This window comes from Thamnophis elegans, chromosome 13, assembly GCF_009769535.1.
Source record: "Thamnophis elegans isolate rThaEle1 chromosome 13, rThaEle1.pri, whole genome shotgun sequence".
NCBI lineage: Eukaryota > Metazoa > Chordata > Lepidosauria > Squamata > Colubridae > Thamnophis > Thamnophis elegans.
The window spans coordinates 24,465,458-24,482,565 of record NC_045553.1 but is presented as its reverse complement, the minus strand read 5'-3'; the positions used below and the strand labels follow the sequence as shown (position 1 = coordinate 24,482,565).

Sequence of the window (17,108 nt, the reverse complement as noted above, 5' to 3'; positions counted from 1 at the left end):
GGGTCATAGCAGCCTGCTGGGGTAAATGCAGCTACCAAGTCTAAATGGTGCACTTCATCCTGTTATGTTCTGTCCACAGGTCTGAAGAGGACATACACTTGCAACGTCTGTAACGTCACTCTAAACTCAATAGAACAGTATCACGCACACTTGAAGGGCTCGAAACATCAGAACAAGTAAGTCTGATTCTGTTAGCTGTGGTTGAGTGAACGGGACATAGGATTATTTCCCCTTCCCATTATACCGTATTTTCTAGAGTATAAGACGCACCTTTCTCCTCCCCCCCCCAAAAAAAGAGGGTGAAAATCTGGGTGTGTCTTATACACTGAATACAGTATTTTTGGTCTCCCGAAACTCCACCCCCTTTACAAAAATGGCCATGAATAGCCTTTAGGAGGCTTACAGAGTGCTCCTAAGGGCTAGGGAGGACAGTAATGAGCAAAAAACAGGCTGGCTTTTTCGGGCTGTTTTTGCTCCCCCCTCCAATCCCCAGGAACACTCTATAAGCCTCCTAAAGGCTTTACATGCCCTTTTTTTGACAAAAAAACCCAGACCTGTTTTTACGAAAAACGGGGCATTTTGTGGAAGTCTGCAGAATGCAAAAACTTTTTTTTTAATTTGCCTCTTCAAAATCTTGGTGCGTCTTATACTCTAGTATGCATTATACTCAGAAAAATATGGTAATTAACCTGCATTTGTGAAGATTGGATGCAAGCAGAATTTTTTAAAAAAAATTAAATAACCAGATTAAATGGAAATGAAAACAGAATTTAGCTCATACTCCCAATCTTTGCTGATGTGGTAGACTGTGTGTACAAAGAGGGAGGTGGTGTGATGTGCTACAGTCAAGTGACAGTTTCCCAGAAAGGAAGGAGCATATTTCGAGGAGGGTGACAAGACAAAGAGGCAGCACATTCAGAGCTGATTTGAACAAAAGAGGAAGAGATTTGGCCTAGCCACTCCAGAGAATCTCCCACCGTATATCTGTTATGGGCATATTAGTATAGGTTTAGTCTGGTAACAGTCTGCCTATATGGTGTGCACAAATAAAGAATTGAACAATTGGACTGTGTTGTGGCCTGCCAGAAGCCAGCGGAGCTGGGGGCAGTCTCAGACAGTAAGGAGATTGGGGAGGAACATGGGGCAGTCTTGGAGCCTGGGGAATGCTTGGATGAGGGCTCCACGTCGGAGGCAGAGATAGAGCCAGGGCCATCTGACAGTTATCAGCTGCCTTCGGAGTCTGTTCCCAATGTGCGCATCGCAATGCTACCAAGAGAAGGGAACAGCTAAGGAACAAGGGGTGACTCGGGAGTAAAGGCACAGGTGGATGGTGAATGGCCCCTCACCTAGGGAATAAAGAGGAGCGAAAGGGGGGGGTGGAGTTTGCAGGAGGCAATTAGTTCAATTTGTTAGGGTGAAGATCTGTTCCTGACTTCTTGGCAAGTAATTGCTGCTACAGCATGGTGTTTAGAAGATATCAGCCTGGCAGCTCTCCAAGCCTAATAAAGGTCTGTAATTGTGAAATCTCTTGAAAGACTGTTGGCTGGGACTTTGCTGGAGAGGAATTCCCTTTAACCTAAATAAAATAAGTTTTATCAGGATTAGGAGTCGGCTTCATGATCTTGGGAGATCTAGGTCAGAACAGTTCTTTTCTGTGTTGTTCTTGAGCTAAGCCTGACAGCTGGCACATATGTAAAAAGCCATGAATGTGGAATATGCCATATATTCAGAAAAGCAGAACGAAGGGGGAAGAAGGCCAGCGGGAGGCTGTCAAAATTGGGAAGATGGAAATCGGAGGGGAGATTGTGATGCCGCATCTATGCATTTATAAATTGTTTATGTGTGTGAGAGAGAGACACACAGAGAGAGATTAAAGTGAAGCACTTCAGTGCGTGATGAATAGCACTTATTTTCTGGGAACAAAAAGAAGAGTTTAACTTTGCTTTGCCAATTTAAATCTGCCTCTCACCTCGCCACAGCTCTTATAGTCTTGTCTATTATGTTATTCACATCTAGCCGTAGCTGGTGTGCCTAAGTGTGAATTTATGAAAAAGCGATACTTTTGATGTTTTGTTTTGTTTTTAAATTTTGGTTGTATTCTCTTTTTACATCCTAAGAAATATTCCCTTATCACTAAACGATGGTGCCATAATTTTTTTAAAAAGGCCTCTCTCCAGCATTTGCCCTAAGACACTGAGCTTGTCAATTAGAAAGGTCGGCGGTACGAATCCCTAGTGCCGCATAATGGAGTGAGCTCCTATTGTTCCAGCTTCTGCCAACCTAGCAGTTTGAAAGCATGTAAAAATGCAAGTAGAAAAATAGGAGCCACCTTTGGTGAGAAGGTAACAGTGTTCAGTGAACCTTCGATGTTGAGTCATGCCGACCACATGACCACGGAGACATCTTCGGACAGTGCTGGCTCTTCGGCTTTGAAACGGAGATGAGCACCGCTCCCTAGAGTCACGAAGCTGTGGCACACTAATTATACAATTGCACCTTTTCTCCATTGCTTTATTGAACTCATTTAAATGTTTTTTTTTAAAGGTATGTAGGAGAGGGGAAGGGATGGGCAATAAACCATTTCTTCAGAAACAAAAACCAAAATCCAGACTTCTTCTCTATACATGGTTAGATTCTATTTCACCTATGACCAATTCAGAAAGCAGTCTGGAAATATGAAATTGCAAAAATCTCACCAGGTCTAAATCAGGTTAATCCACCTCCCTCCCTCCATCTCTCTCCTCCCTCTCTCGCTCCCTCTCTCCTTCCCTCCCTTCCTGCCACTCTCTCTCCCCCTCCCTTCCTTTCTCCTTCCTTTCCTTTCTCCCTCCCTCCCTCTCTCCTGTCTTCCCTTGCTCCTCTTTCCAACCCTGCAGTATGTTGCAAATAGCAATAGCAGATTTATATACTGCTTCATAGTGTTTTACAGCCCTCTCTAAGCAGTTTACAGATTCATCCTGTTGCCCCCCAACAATCTGTGTCCTCATTTTACTCACCTCAAATGGATAGAAGGCTGAATCAACCTTGAGCCAGTGAGAGTCGAACTGCCGACAGCTGGCAGTCAGCAGAAGTAGCCTGCAATACTGCATTCTAAGCACTGTACCACCACAGCTCAATAAATTAAGTAATAGGGCGTGAAACACAGTGAGCAGGATAGATGAGACAAACTTAGCAGAGAGAATGAAGGTGGTAAAAGGAAGGTGTGAGACTGAAAACAAGTTTGATCTAGCAAAGAAATGCAGTGTGTGGGGGGGGGGGGAGAATCCAGAAGAAATTCTCCATTGCATTATTGTGGGAGAGGCAGCTCAGAATATTGGCAACTGCTCGATTCTAAGCCTCCCCAATATTCTGATCATGTGACTCAGAGGTGCTTTTTTGCAGCCCACCTTGTATTTCACAGTACACAAATATCTATAATGTGCAACATGAGGGCAGAGCAGGGACTCACAAATGCAACATATTATTTTGTTATTTGGAAAGGAAATACAGGTGTATCTTACCATGTTGCAGGTAAAGGGGTTGGGAAAAATTCCCAAATGGTGCTCTGCTTGTTTTCCCTGTGTTATTTTTCATCCAAAAATAAACTCTCTCATTGTAATAGCTTCTACTTTTCCTTTGCAATTTCCTCTGCACATCTCATTACTCTTCAAGGCTGCAGCCAATATGTTTCCACTGAGGGTTTTTTTTTAATTGTTCATATTCTTCAGAAATGCAAATTGTTTTGCTCTATACCTTCTTGTACTTTTTGTGTGAAAGACACAAAGCTTACTTTATTAAGGAGAAGTTGGCCTTCCCTCTAGGGGGATTTTTAATGGAGCTAGCCTAGTTTCAAATTGAATTGCTAGTGGCACACGTGGGCAAGGTGAACTCTTAAGATACACTCAAAATGTATTATGGTTGCAGAACGGATTGCCTGAATTCAGCAGAACAAACTACTCTTGATCCGAGGCAAAAAGCCAAAGAGTGCTAATCGAATGGAATAAATTTAAATCTCTGAATGATGCACGTACAGTAGATATCTAGATGAAAGGTCACACAACTGCCGTCCAAGTAAATTCATATCTGAATACATTCAGAGCATTTGTCTACTTCTAATTCACGTTTAGGAATAAATTGGAGCTTTTGTGTACAGTGGTACCTTGGCACTCATCATTAATTCGTTCCAGGAGGCATGAAAACAATGGGTACCAAACAATTTTTTCCCAATAAGAAATAATGTAGCCGACACTGACAAATTCTAGCTTGTGTGTTGAGTACTGAAGAAATGATGAGCATTGGGACAAAATTTTCACACCGAAATGCATTGAGTACCAAATTTGATGAGTTTCAAAGCAGTTGAGTACCAAGGTACCACTGTAGATAAAAATAAATAAAGAATAATGCATACAAAATGGACTTCTCATGTCCTGTGGACTTGGAATGGGAAATCAAGAAGAATTCTCTAGAAAATGTGGTCAGAAGCACATAACACAGGTCTATTACAGTCAGTTTATTTAGCAAGAGAATTAAACTTACTACATTAAGAGAAAGTTGTACCTTGTAGAACATGTTAGGCAAATTAAATATATTCCTTACATTGATCTTAGATGTTGACCCATAGAACATATAGTCAAAATATAAGATAAATATAAGGAATATATTTAACTAGCCGTTAACCTGGCATTCCCCATGTATTAATTTATACAAGGAAAATGTCTGGACCAAATGTAATTTCTAATGTTGGATTTTCTCCCTTGGCAGAGGGAGCCTCCTTGTGGAATACTGTGAAGCTATTATCCTGGCAACTCCACTGCGCTGTACAGTAGAAGCCATTTTACAGCAGTACAGTAGAAGCCATTTTAAGGCACAATAGGCTGCATCTTAACAAAACGCACACCCTGAGGGGTGTTAGGGGTGTCTTATCCCTACAATATTTTTCTACAGAGAGTAAGTCATCTGTGTACCAAGTTTGGTTGAAATTGCTCGAGGTGTTCCAGAGTTATGTGGGAACATACACACATGCACACACACACAGCCATTTATATACATAGAGAGAGATTTGCTTAATATGTAGCAATGAACCCAAGCAGCTATCAAAAAAGAGAAGAGACATTGAGGGACGAAAGAAATCCCAAAATTTCAAAGAAAAGATTCAGGAGACTTTCAGAACAAGCCATTCTAATAACAATAGCAAAAGACAGGAGATGAAGGGTCTGTGATGAATGAAAATAGATTTAGAGTGTCAAGCATGAAAAGATAGGCAATGATATCTCACTCAAGAATCTTGAGAAGTAGAGAGGGAATCTTGACAAGACAGTAAGGGAAAGAAAAATGAGGAAATGTTTAAGAAGTTGAAAGGAATCCCAGGAAAATGTACAGATAACAATATTCAAAAGTAATCACAAGTGGGAATTGATGGGTTCTTAAAGAAAGATGGAAAACTCCATACTTAAACCTTTTTACAAATGGAGTTGCAGTATGATTCAAATGATATTCCCCGAGAGATACAGAGATACTGCTGACCCTGATTATGTTCAGGAAGCTGTTAAAGATCCTGGTTGTGGCACCAATTATATAGAAGATGGGAAAAGGCCAAGAAGGCTGGTATGGACATGTCCAGAGAGCAGCATCTTTTACTGATGCCAAGACAGCCTACCAAGTAGAAGTCAATGGCCAGCAGGCTTGCAGGCATCCACACCAGAGATGGCAAGACACCATCAACAATGATATGCAAGCTGCAGGCCTGCACCCTGGAGATGCAGCTGATTGCACAAAGTGGTGTTCAATGATCTGAAAAGTGAACCCTGCATCTGGGGGAAAACAAGGAGGAGGAGGAGGAATAGAAGAAGAAAAAGGAGACAAAGAAGAGGAGGAGGAAGAGAAGAAGAGGAGGAGGAGAAATAGAAGGAGAAGAAGAGGAGGAAGAAGACAAGAAGAAAAGGCGGGGAGGAGAAATAGAAGAAGGAGAAGAAGAGGAGGAGAGGAGGAGGAGAAGAGGAGGAGGCATAAGAGAAATAGAAGAAGGCGTAGGAGGAGGAGGAAGAGGAGGAGGAGGAGGAAGAGAAGAGGAGGAGGAGAAATAGAAGGAAAAGAAAAAGAAGAGGAGAAGGAGAGGAGGAGGAGGAAGAAAGGGAGGAGGAGAATTAGAAGAAGAAGAGGAGGAGAAGGAGGAGGAGGAGAAATAGAAGAAGGAGGAGAGGAGGAGGAGGAGGAGAAGAGCAGGAGGAAGAGGAAGAGAAGAGGAGGAGGAGGAGGAGGAGGAGGAGGTCATCCTCTTTTCCCAGGCTTTGCCGGTAGGTGAAGGTGGAGCCCCTGCTGGATGTGCTTTTCTGATTATATATTTCCTTTAGGATACTTATGATCCCCCCCCCTTATTTCCTTTTTTAAATTTACTTTTTAATGGTACACTGCCTAGAGCCAATAGGAATTGGGCAGCCTATAAATTCAATGCATGTATAAATAAATAAGGAAGATGGTGGCCAACCATCCATGCAATCATCAAAAGTAAAGCTCAACTGAATGCCATCAAATTAATTTTTCAGCTTTGATCTACACCCCTTTGGAAGAAAAAAAGTGTAATAAGGTGAAGACCAAGGGATGGGACTGAAGGCATAGTAAATATATATATATAGTTGAGAGTCAGAGAGTCAAGCAACCAAATATCAATTCAGCAGTGGTCTCTCATTGTTATGGTCCAGGTTCCTGAGCATCTTTACTTGATAGGACTTCTTCAAGGTCCTGATTTTTGTAGGACCATAACCCTCATATAGGAAATGATTGCAACAGTTGGTTTTGGGACTGATAAAAATGCAGGAGATTCATTATTAAATAACAAATTTCTCAATTCTTTTATTCTTGTTCTCATTTTTGTTGACAAATTCTAATAAATACAAAAAGGGATGCAGTGGCTCAGTGCAGTGGCTAAAGATGCTGAGTTTTTCAGCATTTCGGTGGTTCGAATCCCTAGCGCCACGTAAAGAGTGAGCTCCTGTTACTTGTTCCAACTTCTGCCAACCTAACAGTTCGAAAGCACGTAAAAATTGGAAGTAGAAAAATAGGAACCACCTTTTCTGGGAAGGTAACAGCGTTCTGTGCGCCTTCGTGATTTAGTCATGGTGGCCATATGAGCACAGAGAGCACCACCCCCTAGAGTTGGGAACGACTAGCACATATGTGCAAGAGGAACCTTTACCTATAGATAGATGATAGATAGATGATAGATAGATAGATAGATAGATAGATAGATAGATAGATAGATAGATAGACAGACAGACAGACAGACAGACAGACAGACAGAAAGACAGACAGACAGACAGACAGACAGACAGACAGACAGACAGACAGACAGACAATGAATGAATGAATGAATGAATGAATGAATGAATGAATGAATGAATGAATGAATGAATAAAATTATCTCTAAAGAAAATTGTCTCTTTGCCAGACTTTGGGAGGGAGGGAGAGAGGGAGGGAGGACACTATAGCAGTGTTGCAATATTTGAGGGGCTGCCCTAAAGAAAAGGCCAACCTATCTTCCAAAGTAGCTGAAAGCAATGAAACAATGGATGGAAACTAATCAAGGACAAAAGCAACCTAGAACTGAGGAGACATTTCCCCACAGTGAGAACAATCGATCAGAAATTGTGGGTGCTTCATCAATGGTGGCTTTTAAGAAGAGACAGAACAGCCACTTCTCTGGAGTCTCCTGCTTGAGCAGGGGGTTGGACTAGAAGACCTCCAAGGTCCCTTTCAACTCTCTTATTCTGTAAAAGAAGGAAAGGGAGGAAGGAAGGAAAGAAAGAAAACAAGAGTGTCTCCATCTTAATCTTCACAGGAATAAATTAGTTTTGAATGGGAAATAGCTAAGACTGCTGGAATTCTTGTAACTCATCCCTTTATTCCTCGATAAATCTTATCAAACCGAACTTTGTAAGAATCATGCTTAGGAAGAATAACCATTGATAACTGTTCTGTTCGTCATTCTCGTAAGTTTGTGACGTTTATCCACTCTTGTAAACTTGAAGAGAGTTCTATTTTCTCAGAATTAGGGATCAAAGTCGCAAAGCACAGAAATGTGGTAGGAATTGGACCATCTCAAATGTAAAGATTCAGATCTTCAAACAAAGGAGAACTTTTTTTTCTTCTAACATTCCTGGGTATTTATGGCAGAGGGATGGATGCCAACCCTACCTTGATCAAAAATTGAACTATCCTGGGAAGCAATCATTTTCTCTTTGTAAGACCCTTCTTTTGAATTAACATTCTTATTAGTGTTTCTAGCTAATCTCTCTTCACATATACATTATGATATAAATGGGACTAGTGACTCCTGAGACACTTAATAAAGCAGAAGCAATGTGATGTTATCAAATGCAGCAGCCAGAACATTCATAAATTTAATTTGAAACGGTAGTTAGAGATGCTCAGCCAGCCAGTTTTTGATAAGCAATTGCTTTGATCGTTCCCCTTCATCTTTCTGATTGCTCTTACATGGTTTCCTTTAGTGATGAGAAATTAGGAATGCAGGGGAATAGGATGGATGTCTGGTTTAAAAAAATTAGCTGGGGGTTGTGGGAGAAAGAAGAAGGAGCAACTATGGATCTATAGTTGTTTTCTGGATATTTGCCTCACTTTCAATACAAGAAACAGTACTGATCATTTATAAGTAAAATGTCTAAAAACTGCAGAATTCTACAAATGTATTGTTGTTGCGAAGTCGTATCTGATCCATCGCAACCCCATGGACAATGTTCCTCCAGGCCTTCCTGTCCTCTACCATCCCCCAGAGTCCATTTAAGCTCACACCAACTGCTTCAGTGACTCCACCCAGCCACTTCATTCTCTGTCATCACATTCATCTTTTGCCCTCCATCTTTGCCAGCATGTGGCTCTTCTCCAGTGAGTCCTTCCTTCTCATTAGGTGGCCAAAGGATTTGAGTTTCCTTTTCAGGATCTGGCCTTCTAAAGAGCAGTCAGGGTTGATCTCCTCTAGGACTGACCGGTTGGATCGCCTTGCAGTCCAAGGGACTTGCAGGAATCTTCTCCAGCACCATAGTTCAAAGGCCTCCATTCTTTGGTGTTCAGCCTTCCTTATGGCCCAACTTTCATAGCCATACATTGCAACTTTGAAAAACGTAGCCTTGACTAAACACACTTTTGTTGACAGGGTGATGTCTCTGCTTTTTAGTATGCTGCCTAGATTTGCAAATTTGTAGAACTATGCAAAAGGGTGTCCTTCTTTCATTGACGAAGCTTTAGGATCCTTAAGTTTTGGGTCAAGACTTTTATTAAAATACTAACCATGGAGGAAAAAATCTGACTTGGCAGAATTGAAAAACAGTACCTAGAGTTCTCAGCACAGGAAAAGAATTACTCAAGGCTCGTAACAATTAGAAACTACTGGGCAGAAATAAAGCAGCATCCAGGCAGCTGAAATACTGTATGTCTTGCTTCCAGTTTTCCTAGGGATTGCAAGCATTAGCTCAATGTCCAAGATGAAAAATAACCATGGATCTAGGATAGGCATTTATGCCCCAAAATCCATATTAGGAAGGAACATACTTATTCCTCTAATTTATCACTTTTACTTCTGACTATTTTTATTGATTCATTTGTATCCCACCTTTATTATCTTTACAAATAACTCAAGGTGGCAAACACATCCCACACACCTTTCCTTGCTGATGGTTTGAGTTGGCTGGCAACAATTACTAAATAAAGTTAGCAGATCTCTTAGTCATCAGATGCACATGGAAGAGCAGGAAATAGAAGCAGTAACTCTTTGTTACCAGTGGTGGGATTCAATTTTTTTTACTACTGGTTATGTGGGCGTGGCTTGGAGGGTGTGGCAGGGGAAGGACACCATAAAATCTCCATTCCCTCCTCACTCCATGGAAAGGTTACTGTAAAATCTCCTTTCCCTTCCCACTCCCGGGGAAGGATACTGCAAAATCCCCATTTCCTCCCCACTCGAGGGGAAGGATACTGCAAAATCCCTATTCCCTCCCCACTCTAGGGGAAGGATACTGCAAAATCCCCATTCCCTCCCCACTCCAGGGGAAGGATACTGCAAAATCCCCATTCCCTCCCCACTCCAGGGGAAGGATACTGCAAAATCCCCATTCCCTTCCCACTCCAGGGGAAGGATACTGCAAAATCCCAATTTCCATTGCCTCCAGATCAGCTGGGAGTCAGGAGGCAGAGAATAGATGGGGGCATGGCCAGTCAGAGGTAGTATTTACCAGTTCTCCAAACTTCTCAAAATTTCTACTACTGGTTCTCCAGAACTGGTCAGAACCTGCTGAATACCACATCTGATATAGCAGGAGTCTGGGTTTTTGCAACCCAGATTTCACAGCCCAAGTCTTTGGCAGCATGTCTAATGTTTATAGGAGTTAACAGCTGCAGACAGACAAATGGATAGACTGATGGTAGAGATAGATAGACAGGCAGGCAAGCAGGCAGGCCGAGTGAAGCAGTAGCCTAGTGGTGGAGCCTTGCAATCAGGAGGCTGTGAGTTCAATTCTAGGTAGAGGCAGATATTTTTCCCTCTGGGCCCAATGAGAATATATCTGATGAACAAAACACATTGGTGACAGGAAGGGCATCTGGTGATTAAACACTCTGCTAGCTCCATTCAGTTGCCCAGACTCTACCCTGCAAGGGATTATGGGGTCATTAAAAGAAGATGGTAGACAGATGATAGATATTGACTGATTGACTGATTGACTGATTGACTGATTGACTGATTGACTGATTGACTGACTGACTTATGCAATCAAACATCATAAGTACTGACAAACCTTCATTGTAATATTATCTCTTAGCTTTTACTTATCAACTTTTTCCCAGGAGATAAAAGGAAAGGACACTTTCTTTTTATCTCCAAACAATCCCAAGAAATAGACAAGGTCGAGACAGAGTGGCTGGCCAAAAGTCTCTTAACCATTTTCCACGGCTGACTGTGGCCTTAAATCTGAACTGCAGATTTTCACCTCCATAATCAACCTTGAAAATTCACAAATTCTGCTTGGCAGAGAATTTGCGTCTTTCTTGTTTCCCCTGGATAAAACCTGCTTGCATTATTCCTCTTGTCCAGAATGCCCTGGCTGCTGCTTCCAGTCCTTTTGTGAGAAATTTTAGTCTGCCTCTTTGGAGGGGCAATTCGTGGGTCCAATTTATTTTCTCATTAATATTATCACAATGTGTTTGAACTCTCAAATTGAATTGGCAGAGGACCAGGTAAAAGAGAACAAAAAGGAGTCTTAAGAGGTCAGATGCCCTTTGGTTTTAATGTGCCAAATTCCTATCATGCTTCTGGTTTGAAAATGAGCACATGCGTACGCAAGCAATCACACCAAGGAGCACCAACGGAAATAGTTTGGAGCCGCAGAGCACAGAGGCAGATAGACAAGAAATATATGCTGTTATCTATCAAAAGAGGGACGTGGTGGCTAAGACACTGAGCTGGTCGATCAGAAAGGTCGGCAGTTTGGCGGTTCAAATCCCTAGTGCTGCATAACGGAGTGACTCCCGTTACCTGTCCCAGCTTCTGCCAACCTAGCAGTTCAAAAGGACATAAAAATGCAAGTAGAAAAAAAGGAACCACTTTTGGTGGGAAGGCTCCATGCTCCTTCGGCGTGTAGTTATGCCAGCCACATGACCATGGAGACATCTTCAAATAGCGCTCGCTCTTCGACTTTGAAATGGAGATGAGCACCACCACCCTAGAGTCAGGAACGACTAGCACATATGTGCGAGGGGAACCTTTACCTTTACCTTAAATAGAAATGAATTGCTTTGTGAGTACCTTATGTTGTTGTTAATATCTATCACTTTTTATGCCCATTCAGTACGATTGTCAAACTCAAATCATCATGGAGGCATCATGTGATGTATTGGAACTTTTTTCCCCTTCGCTAAACCAGGCGTGGGTGTGGCCAACACGTGATGCATCCAGCCCATGGGCTGGGAGTTTGATAGCCCTGCCATAGAGCATCCAATTCCTGTCACAAAAGTATATGCAAAAATGCAGTATGAAGTCTGTTCCTAGTCCAAACTGTGTCTCATCCTGCAAGCCACTCCTAGTTTTCATCCATACCAATATAGAGTGTGTAAAATTCTTTGGCGGACTCTTTCTGTCCCCCCGAAAAACCCAAAGAGAGTATTTTCTGGATTCAATCTTCCAACTTGGGTTTAAGAAATTTAGAATTCTTTCCAGTAAACGTAGGTGACCCCAGGTCTAGAAATAAGGGGAATTAAGCAATGGTGAAATTTTAAAAAAATTACTACCGGTTCTATGGGCGTGACTTGGAGGGCATGGCAGGGGAAGGATACTGTAAAATCAACATTGCCACCTCATTCCAGGGGAAGGATACTGCAAAATCTCCATTCCCTCCCCACTCCAGGAGAAGGATACTGCAAAATCTCCATTCCCTCCCACTTCAGGGGAAGGATACTGTGAAATCTCCATTCCTACTTTAGGGGAAGGATACTGCAAAATCTCCATTCCCTCCCCTCTCCAGGAGAAGGATACTGTGAAATCTCCATTCCTACTCTAGGGGAAGGATACTGCAAAATCTCCATTCCCTCCCCACTCCAGGAGAAGGATACTGCAAAATCTCCATTCCCACTTCAGGGGAAGGATACTGTGAAATCTCCATTCCTACTTTAGGGGAAGGACACTGCAAAATCTCCATTCCCTCCCCTCTCCAGGAGAAGGATACTGTGAAATCTCCATTCCTACTCTAGGGGAAGGATACTGCAAAATCTCCATTCCCTCCCCTCTCCAGGAGAAGGATACTGCAAAATCTCCATTCCCTCCCACTTCAGGGGAAGGTACTGTGAAATCTCCATTCCTACTTTAGGGGAAAGATACTGCAAAATCTCCATTCCCTCCCCACTCCAGGAGAAGGATACTGTGAAATCTCCATTCCTACTCTAGGGGAAGGATACTGCAAAATCTCCATTCCCTCCCCTCTCCAGGGGAAGGATACTGTCCCCACTCCAGGGGAAGGATACTGTAAAATCTCCATTGCCACCCCATTCCAGGAGAAGGATACTGCAAAATCTCCATTCCTACTCTAGGGGAAGGATACTGCAAAATCTCCCTTCCCACCCCACTCTGTTGCCAGCCATAGGTGCCATTTGCCGCTTCTCCAAACTACTCAAAATTTCCACTACCGGTTCTCCGGAATCTGTTCGAACCTGCTGGATTTCACCTCTGGAATTAAGCCAGTGAAGGATATTAGGTCTTCCAAAGCTAAGCCAATTCTGTGTTTGAGCCCATTATAACTCACAACATCTTCATCAAACATTTTTAAAAGAAAAAGAAATGATTTCTTTATTCCAATCATTGCCGGGCTGCTTCGAAGGAGAGAAGCTTTGCTTAAGCTGGTCCCATTCTGCCCGTTGATTGTCAGCTATTCTTGGCAATACCACAATGATTTCAAAATAGCAACCATTATTATGAAGTCCAAGGACATCCACAATCCTTAACGTTAAAAGGAGGGTTAGACCTTTCAGAACATCTGCTGTGGAGGCCAAAGATAAAAAACTTTAATTAGGGGCTTGGGACACAAGCCAAACTGATTGAGTCATTGTCTAACAAGCTGCTCCCGAAATAAGTGGGTGTCTTCTCTTCTCTACCCGTTCCAAAGAGACTGCAACCGATACAAAACCAGCATTCTACAGAAGAATAGGGCCCAGGGCTGCCATGCCATTTGCTGAGGGGGCTCTTTGTGTTGATCACGGGCTTCAAGAACATCCTGGTTTCCATGGGGATTGTGATGACCTGGGGCAAGGCACAGAGGCAACACAGTCCGCTGATAGTTCAAACTCCCCTTTATTGCTCCAACTTTCTCCCAATGGCCAGTCCCGGAGCAAAACGCTCTCACACACACCTCTAGCAGCCTCTGGCTACAAGTAGTCCAGCAAAACGCTGTTAATGCAACAAGAAATCCAGCAAGTCAAAGGAACAAGGTAATGAGTTCCATGAAGCAAAGGAACTAGGCAAGAAGTCCAGCCAAGTTCCGACGTTGGCAACGGCACACAAAACTCTACAAATTCAATGCTTGTTCCTGACAAGCGCCCCTCCCCACAGCATCTCCTTAAGTCTCAGTCCCCAGGTGTGCCTTATGAAGAGGGGTGGGGCACTCTCCTCTCGAGTTGTCAGATCGGTCTATGCTGTTCCTGTCTTCTCTCCACTCTCCGTGCTTGGGGATCAAGAGTGGGCGGTCCTTGCTCATCACCTGAGCTCTGTCGCTTTTCATCTCCACTTCTTGCTATCTCTTCCCCCCCCTCTCTTGGTCATCCTGCCCCCATTCCTCCCTGCTGACAAGCTGTCACAAGCCTGAGGGAACCAGGGCAGCCTCCTCAACCTCTGTTGATCGCAGCTCCAGCTCATCCTCCTCCATGGACCGAGGCTCCAACAAGGTTTCCTTTACTGTTGACAAGGATCAACAGTAAAGGAATGGCAAGAGTTTTGCATGGCTCCACTCATGGGGGTTGCACAAGCTTAAAAACTGTGGAGGTGAAGCTCATGGCCATGTCTGTGTTTCTTTCTAATGTTAACAGTTAGACCAAAAGGAAAGAAGCCCTATGTTCTGCTTCCAATCTCAGGTGCCCTGTCTTAGGACCAGGGGTGAAATCAGACTAAATAACTTCAGGGACGTGGTGGCTCAGTGGCTAAGACACTGAGTTTGTCGATCAGAAAGGTCTGCAATTCAGCGGTTTGAATCCCTAGCGCCGGGTAATGGAGTGAGCTCCCGTTACTTGTCCTAGCTTCTGCCAACCTAGCAGTTTGAAAGCACATAAAAAATGCAAGTAGAAAAATAGGAACCACCTTTGGTGGGAAGGTAACAGCGTTCCGTACACCTTCGGCATTGAGCCATGCCACCACATGACCACGGAGACGTCTTCGGAACAGTGCTGGCTCTTCGGCTTTGAAACAGAGATGAACACTGCCCCCTAGAGTCGGGAACGACTAGCACATATGTGTGAGGGGAACCTTTACCTTATATCTTCACAATGCCATGAGGGCATGGAGGAAGTCAAACATTTTCAAAAATGAATAGAAGGGGTTGGTTTTCCTTCGTTCTGCCAATTTTGACCTATTGTGGAGTCATATGGAAAGAATTTCAAATCTGCTTTCAGCCAGTTCTGTGACAAAATTATTTGACAGCCCTATTCAAGGGATTTTGAGAAAGTTTAACCATCCTGATAATGACTGTAAAGTTAAGATTTTCTTTAGAAGATCACTCCATAATCACCGAAAATGTATTCTCCAGTTCAAGCCTGAAGATTTAATAGTGGCTGGTATGCACAAAAACAGTTGGTTTTATTTAGACTTTGTGCACAGATGCTTAATTGAAGCTGGTATTTATTAACATAAGCTGTTTTGTCAGGCCAAGATCTGAGCTAATCATAATATTAGATCTGGTGTGCCGAAGAAGATACCATGTCCTATGATTGCATCTGTAGTTCACTTTGGTTGTGTTTGGAATCTATAAACCACTTGCAAAAGCTGATTGACTTCAAAACTGTAGATTTGATGTATAACTGCTTCAGTGTGGTAGAAAATAAGTTTTTGGGTTCAGAAGATCATAGTTAAGCTCTAGCAGCTCTAGTTAAAAGAATTAGATAGGAATGATCCTTTTGCTCTAATATTTTGGAGACCCACTTCCATTTAGATCAGAGGGAGACTATTCTCAACTATTCTTGAGAGGAGGGGGTCAAGCTATTTTCCAAAGCACCTGAAGGCCAGACAAGGAACAATGGATGGAAACTGATCCAGGAGAAATTCATCCTGGAAACAAGGAGGAATTTCCTGACAGTGAGAACAATCAACCCATGGAACAGAAGTTGTGGGAGCTTCATCACTGGAAGCTTTCAAGAAGAGACTGGACAGACATCTGTCAGAAATGGTATAGGGTCTGCTTGGGGCCTACATCATTTCTGGTGTAGACTAGATGGTTGGACTGGATGGCCTACAAGGTTCCTTCTAACTGTGTTAATCTATATCTTCCAAGCTTTCAGACTCATGCTGGAGCCCATCCTCAGGGAACTATGTGGTTCCTGGTTGTGTGTCACTGTTTTAGTTATTCACTGGGGTGTTGATGGCTAGCTATTAAGTCATTCACTGTTGTTTCCTTGTGCTGCCAAGTCCTCAGCTGCTAAGTAGCAACAGCAATAGCAATAGCAGTAGACTTATATACCGCTTCATAGGCCTTTCAGCCCTCTCTAAGCGGTTTACAGAGAGTCAGCATATTGCCCCCAACAATCTGGGTCCTCATTTTACCCACCTCGGAAGGATGGAAGGCTGAGTCAACCCTGAGCCGGTGAGATTTGAACCGCTGACCTGCTGATCTAGCAGTAGCCTGCAGTGCTGCATTTAACCACTGCGCCACCTTGGCTCTCAAGTACCAGATAAGCTGGTGGTAAATCGAATAAATAACTAGAATAGCCTAAAGCAAACATTCTGGTAGAGACAGAATGTTCCCTGAGGACAGGCTCCAGTACGAGTCCAAAATCTCAGAAGACTAAAACTCTGGTCCAAGTGACTGACCCAGACTGGATTCTGTAACATGATCCTGGGACATGTATGTTTGCCTTCTGTCAGCTTCTATATTGCTTTGCTTGCTATCGGCTGCCATAGTAATGGGGAGGGAGGGGTTTTTTAGCTTGAGACTGCCTGCTGCCAATTACCTCCCAAAGACCCATTAGATCCCACAGATTAGGCCTCCTCTGGATTCCATCTACAGGCCAATGTTGATTGGTGGCCACCCGGAGGAGGGCCTTCTCTGTGGCTGCTCCGGCCCTCTGGAACGAATTCCCCACGGAGATTTGGACCCTCACCTCCCTTCAGGCTTTCCGTAAAGCCGTTAAAACCTGGCTGTTCCGGCAGGCCTGGGGTTGACGAGTTCCCTTCCCCGCTCGAATTGTGTGACTGTTGATTGTTTTTAAACTTTTCTCTGTATTTTGTTTGTTGTGTTACCTTGTGTGTACTACTCCCCCCCCCTGGGTTTGTTAGCCGCCCTGAGTCCCTCCGGGAACAGGGCGGCATATAAATGCAATAAACCTTTAACCTAACCTAACCTTTGAGATATGGAGGGAGTTTTGTTCTCACCATC

At 43.2% G+C, this 17,108-nt stretch overlaps 1 protein-coding gene across 1 annotated transcript in view; it reads left to right on the top strand.

Annotated features, from left to right (window-relative positions):
- Positions 1–17,108, top strand: part of ZMAT4 (zinc finger matrin-type 4) — a 221,447-nt gene that overhangs the window by 179,024 nt on the left and 25,315 nt on the right. The window contains exon 5 of the mRNA XM_032229465.1: positions 80–176. Coding sequence (XP_032085356.1) covers positions 80–176 — 97 coding nt within the window. The remainder of the gene's footprint in view (positions 1–79; positions 177–17,108) is intronic.